The 6,035-nt window shown below is 27.4% G+C and overlaps 1 protein-coding gene across 3 annotated transcripts; it reads right to left on the bottom strand.

Moving 5' to 3' along the window:
• Positions 1-866: 866 nt before the first annotated feature.
• On the bottom strand, positions 867-2,899 carry LOC111042303 (uracil phosphoribosyltransferase homolog). Of its 3 annotated transcripts, none has more exons than XM_022326868.1 (6): positions 2,786-2,899; positions 2,386-2,556; positions 2,133-2,325; positions 1,930-2,074; positions 1,740-1,870; positions 867-1,659 (listed from the first exon to the last, which is right to left on the bottom strand). In XM_022326868.1, the coding sequence occupies exons 2-6, from the start codon at positions 2,502-2,504 to the stop codon at positions 1,585-1,587; spliced, it is 663 nt and encodes a 220-aa protein (XP_022182560.1). In that variant the 5' UTR covers positions 2,505-2,556; positions 2,786-2,899; the 3' UTR covers positions 867-1,584. The 3 variants fall into 3 exon arrangements, with proteins under 3 accessions (XP_022182560.1, XP_022182559.1, XP_022182558.1); XM_022326867.1 differs by lacking the exon at positions 2,786-2,899 and adding an exon at positions 2,654-2,769; XM_022326866.1 differs by lacking the exon at positions 2,786-2,899 and having other exon boundaries at positions 2,386-2,640.
• Positions 2,900-6,035: the final 3,136 nt, after the last annotated feature.

Raw genomic sequence — 6,035 nt, 5'->3', positions numbered from 1 at the left:
TAATTTATCATTCATTATACTAATTTAGATGTGAGTCACTAGTGGTACATTGTGGCAGGAGAAGGTGGGGAATAAATATCTACTCACCTCCATCAGACATTCACCACTAGTGAGTAAATTACAAATTAATATAATGATAAATAAATAATTCCATTGGTATACCTAACTATAGTGCTATATTATCTATGATAATACAAATTCAAATTTTTTGGTACAAAGAAGCATGAGTATAACATAATACTATAAAGTTGGTTCAATTAATCAACGGTAGAAACCATTTAAAAACCATATAAAAAATATTTATTTATAAAAGTTTATATTAAAATTGTTTATGGATAAAAAGCCCTATTTTAAAGATTCATGATGTTGTTATGGACTTTAAAGTACATAAAAGTTGTTTTAATTATTTCAATTTACTTTAAAAAAAAAACTCTTAGATGGACAAAAGATAATTTTTTTTTATCTTCCAACTTAATTTTAGATGTTTCGTGGATAGCAAATATACAGTTTTGCATGAGGGTCTTGTAAATGTGGGTACTACTAGGTAGTAAATGTTCATTAGTGAATGTGACTGTGTGTAAATAAAATAGCAGACAGCTCTTCCTTCCACGAGTATGTACAAGTCACCGTCTTGGCATAATTCACATTAACGGTAGACAATGTATACTCATTTGATGTAATTTTTGTACTTGTTTGTAATAATCGATGGACTTGATAACGCGGTTAGACTTCTGAAAACTGATTTGAATTAATTAATATGTCTACTTGAGATCAATCAGGCCACATTTTAAGATATAATTTAATTTTCAAATAAATATTTTTTAAAGAGTGGTCTGATTGATCTCAAGTAGACACATTAACAAATTAAATCAGTTTTCAGAAGTCTTATTGCATTATGAGGTCCATCGGCATGATTGACAAAAGATGGATGTATTTTGGCTGAAATAACTGTCTGTTTGCAATCCCCTTATAAAAATAACATTCTATTTATAATTATGTTGACACTTGACACTGAAGTTTCTCCAAATTATATTTAAAAATTTGCATTTATTAATGTATAGGACATATAAGAAATACACGGTTTAAGGTTATCCAAAAATATAGTTTGGTACATGATGGCGAAAATTCGGTGTTTTAGAACGGATGAATAAATTACATAATTCAAGAACCTACAGACAAATTTCCATTATAAAATAAACAACTTATAGCAATGTAATTTCTTACAGTTAGTAAAATATTAGTCATAAAAATGTATCAAAATAATAATAACTTAAAAATTAAATCATTTATTCAAATTGAATACTGTAAATAAACAGCTTTATATTGAATACATTTCAGTCGAAATATAAGTTCTTAGAACAAAATGATAATTAATAACCTATCTATGTAATAACAATAACAAAATTTTCTTGAAAAAAAGTTATAAGACATTGTAAATTGTATCTTATGATTAAAATTGACCGATAGGAAAAAATGTATAATTAAGTCTGTTTAAATTGGTCACATTGTGATTTGCATGGTAAAAGTCTTACTTACCAAAAATGTAATGTTGTGCAAACAAAAATAATAAATTAAATAAGATATTTAATCAGTACCAAAATATTTTTGGCCAAAATGATTGGGCGCGATGTGATAAAGTTCTGATGTTAGTATAGTCATCTAAGCATAAAAGTCATAAACATAATTTAATAAATACTGATAACCAAGATTTATAAGAGTAATTTGTAAATAAAACAAACCAATGGGAATGCTGTGGTAATAGTTTGAGCAGCAATAGGTGTAGTGAATAAGTTTGATAGAATTATATTGTCTTCAGCCACTCGATGTTCCTTTAAAACATTCACTGCTTTAATAACAGTATTTCCAGTACCTAAAAATAAAGCATTATCACGTGTTGCCTGGGTAATTAGTCATCTATGTATTACTTACTCATTATTGGATACATTAATAGCACTTTTCTATCAGCTATATCATGAGGAAATTTAGCATATACTACACGGGCTTCATGAGTATCTGAATCTGATTCTACCAATATTTTACCAATGCGTATTGATCGACAACAGTCTCGCAGACCCTAAACAATCAGATGTAAACATGCTAATCAGTTTTTGGAAATATTAATAAATTCTTACTTGCTCCATAGCCTCTCCACTACGCACAATACTGACACCACAGTTACCTCTTTGATATTTGGTACCTTTGTAGTAATTACCTGTAGGTGTCATAACCATACAAGTATCAAATGGTAACTGGTTTAAGCTTTCCTCAATGACTAGACGAATTAGACGGTCAGCATAAAATTTGAAATCCGTTCGACTTGTGTTTCTGTGGACCGTACGAACGCTTAGTTTCATAAATGCATTCGTATCGGTACCACAAACTTACTTGTCTCTAAGTATGGTCTGCAGTTCCCGGACCTGGTCATTGGACCGTAACAGCTTTAGTTTAGGACCAAACTCGCAGGCTGGACTGGTAGAGTTTACTTTCTCACATTGAGCCGACATGGTTATTCAAAAACTGATCACTAAATGCAAACTTGGTAGAGGAGTTAAAACGCTGTAATGTTTTAAAAATGAACCAATATTGTATGAAAAAAAAAACAATTAGATGATTCTAAACCGTGTACTTAATAATTAAAACATTTACCAATTACCTAAGAACTTTTTATGTAATAAGTAATAAGTAATAACTAATAATACTATTATACTAAATGACTAAAATACTATAATAGTTTTTGAATAATTGATTGTCTTGCCTCTTAAACATAACCTACAAAATTGCTTACTTGTTACTAGAGGATGATATTGCAAACGAAATGAGCGCCAAATTTAAAAAATATGATATTATCTATCTATGTACTGTCTACCTATATCATTTATCATAAAGTTATAACTTGTCACTACTCACTTGTGTCTTATAAAGTTATACCTCTAAATTGTAATAATAAGTATTTGTTTGTATGGTATGTAGTTTATTATCTATTGCATAAAAACATAATACATGTGAATGTTGTTAAGACATCATTTTTAATTCATGACAGAACAATTAAGTAGATGAGCTCAATTAAACAATTAAAAACTGCGTTCCAACTTCCATGTTCAATTTTATTTTAGTATAAGTATAATATTATAATGATCCATTACCTATATTCGCTTATATAAATACATAACATATTGTAAACCGTACACGCATACACCATACGTACCATAATGGTAATTAATTATTTGGTATACAGGTAAACTGATCGACATATTATAACTGTGAGCGACTATAAATTACAATTTACAAGTTACAACCTATTCTATATAATCTATGTGCTCAGTGTTAAGCACGGTACAAACACTGCACATACCTGCAGAAGGCACATCGCACGAATTACATACCGGTGACATACCTGCTTGTGAGGTACCTACTCGCAAACTCGCATAGTCGCATACTCTCCGTTGACTGTTTGTATAATATATTAATAATATACATTATTATAGTATAATAATATAATACACACGTATGATTAAATAATATTAGAATACGTCATTGTGTCAATATAATATATTAGATTCGTGACGGATCGGTAATTATTTTATAATGAGTATTCACTTCATTTTAGATTCTGATCTATGTTGTTATTTAAAAACTGATTATTCACGGAAACTTGAAACTATTTGTATTATTTATTTTTCCTCGGGATACCTTCGTGTGATGGGACCCACGTGAAATTAATTTTGTTTTTTGATGATGAGATACGCTACCTATATTATATTACACTTTTTGGCTATTCCATTGGCACAATAATTACCTATTTTTAATAAATCTCTAATAGTAATATTAATAACTTTTTCATTTTTAATAACATTAATAACTTATCTATTTTCTGTAATAAGGTGATAATAGATTAAATGATAATTAATTTATACTATTTTAGTAAAAACTAAACTTTATAAGTATCACGTTTTGTGATTTTTTTTACCATCTATATGGAATCGATATAAATTAGTTTTCATTTTATACCATCTACTAAGATAGCTTCATTGCTCCGTATAAATAATAAGGTACCTTTTATTATATGCATGGTACGGGTGAAATACTTATGAAATGGACAATGGTATACGATTATGACATTATGATGTTCACAATTAATATTGTATTCGGAGTCGAGTAATAAACAAACATTATTATTTATTGGTTTACTATTTACTAATAGGAATTATGTTGTTAATGATAGACGATAGTAAATAAATAGGTAATCTTAAGCGTGGTATCAATTTTTACAATTACTTAAGTTCAATCTGAATTATTGAATAATTAAATACAGTTATTATTATTATGATAATTCTAAGTTAAGTAGGTATTTTAAAGTGAATGAGGTACAATTTTATTAAGTTGATAGACAACTAAATATAGTTTTGGTGGTGTTGAGTTTTAATGTTTATTAAACAGATTGTATAATATCTAGATTATTTGACTATACGACATTTAGTACTTTTTTAAATTACTTATAATGTTTGTATACTTAAAGTTTAAACTAGATTTATTCATATAATAAAATAATATTACATAAAAATATTACACCTATGAATTATATATGTTTCCTAGTCCTCCGAGAATTTACTGCCTTATTTAGATTTGTGAAAAATTGTCGGTCTCCTTAACGTTATATTATAAATCTATTAGTGGATCTCGTGGGGCTGTCTGTAAATAAAAACTAAGCGCGACGGTGCTCCATACCTATTAAGCATTTTCAAAAATGTCATGAACGAATATAATTCTTTGTTATAGAGTTATTTCAGCTACAATATGAATATACCTAATAATTTCATGACCTACGCTAGTTTAGCATTTTATACTAGAAGTCTAGAAAGTAGAATTAGAAGTAGATACAGATATTGGCATATTGCGTTGATTATACAAACGTAAACCAAAGCTTAAAAAAGGTGCACAAGTGGACACCAACATGATGTAAGACAGGTGTCGAGTTGTTCACTGTAATGAATGACTTGAATTTAAATTTAATGATATTATAAAACCATTAAAACCATTGTATACGAAAAATAAATTTGATTTTTGAGCGAAGGTTGAGTGCTTATAATATTCCTGTAAGTATAATTTATGATAGTACTTATATTTAAGACTTAAGTAATTTATTTTACTTTAAATAATGCAGTATGTAGATAGAATTATTTTTTAACGAAATCTTTTTATTTGATAAACTTTAGAAGTTTCAAGTAAAAATATTTTTAAATTACAAAAAAATAACTAGGGTCATCGTTATTCTCCATTTAAATAGGTGTGTAATTTCGTTCAAATTTTTTTTAAAATTGTATTAAAAATTAAAATTATTTACAATCTATACAACATAATTGGTATAATTAACAAGTTTGATAATTAATGAAGTTAGTGACAGGAGCCTGGTACTATTTAGGTATTATTGTGTTTTATTTTTTTTTTTTATTTTAGTAGACTACAGTATCTGGCCACTATCTTTTGAATCTTCTACATACATTTCCGAGAAGTAAGATGGAGGATAGTTGTTTGATTAATGGGTTCCTGTGAGAGTTTAAGTTAGAATGAAATTTAAAGTAATATAATTTTGTTGATTAATTAAGGGTAGGAATTTTTAGGCGTCCAAATTTGAACTTAAAATATTTAATAAAATTAATTGAGTTTATATAATTTTTAGATTTTTGGCTTCAGTATGAAATGCTTATGAGAAACTTTGTTTGACATTGTCAATACTTAGCTATACAAATTGAATATTTTATATTTTTCAAACAACAAAATAATTTGAGTATTTGAATATCATGATTTTAATGAATTTTGTCAACAGCATTTGAACTATAAACGTTTCTAAAAATTAGGTGCTTTTTGACCCATCGAAATGTTTTTCGATATTTATAAAAAAAAAGTTTATATTAATATTTGGTGAAAATTCCAAGTATCTTATTCGCGAATTTTCAATTTTAATCTTTCAAGAGATTTCTATAGATTCTTTCTATAGATTCACATTCTCATCAGAAAGATGCTAAATTTGAAGATCG

The sequence above is a fragment of the Myzus persicae genome, unplaced genomic scaffold (assembly GCF_001856785.1).
Source record: "Myzus persicae strain clone G006 unplaced genomic scaffold, MPER_G0061.0, whole genome shotgun sequence".
NCBI classification, from domain to species: domain Eukaryota; kingdom Metazoa; phylum Arthropoda; class Insecta; order Hemiptera; family Aphididae; genus Myzus; species Myzus persicae.
This window is presented reverse-complemented; position numbering and strand designations above follow the sequence as displayed.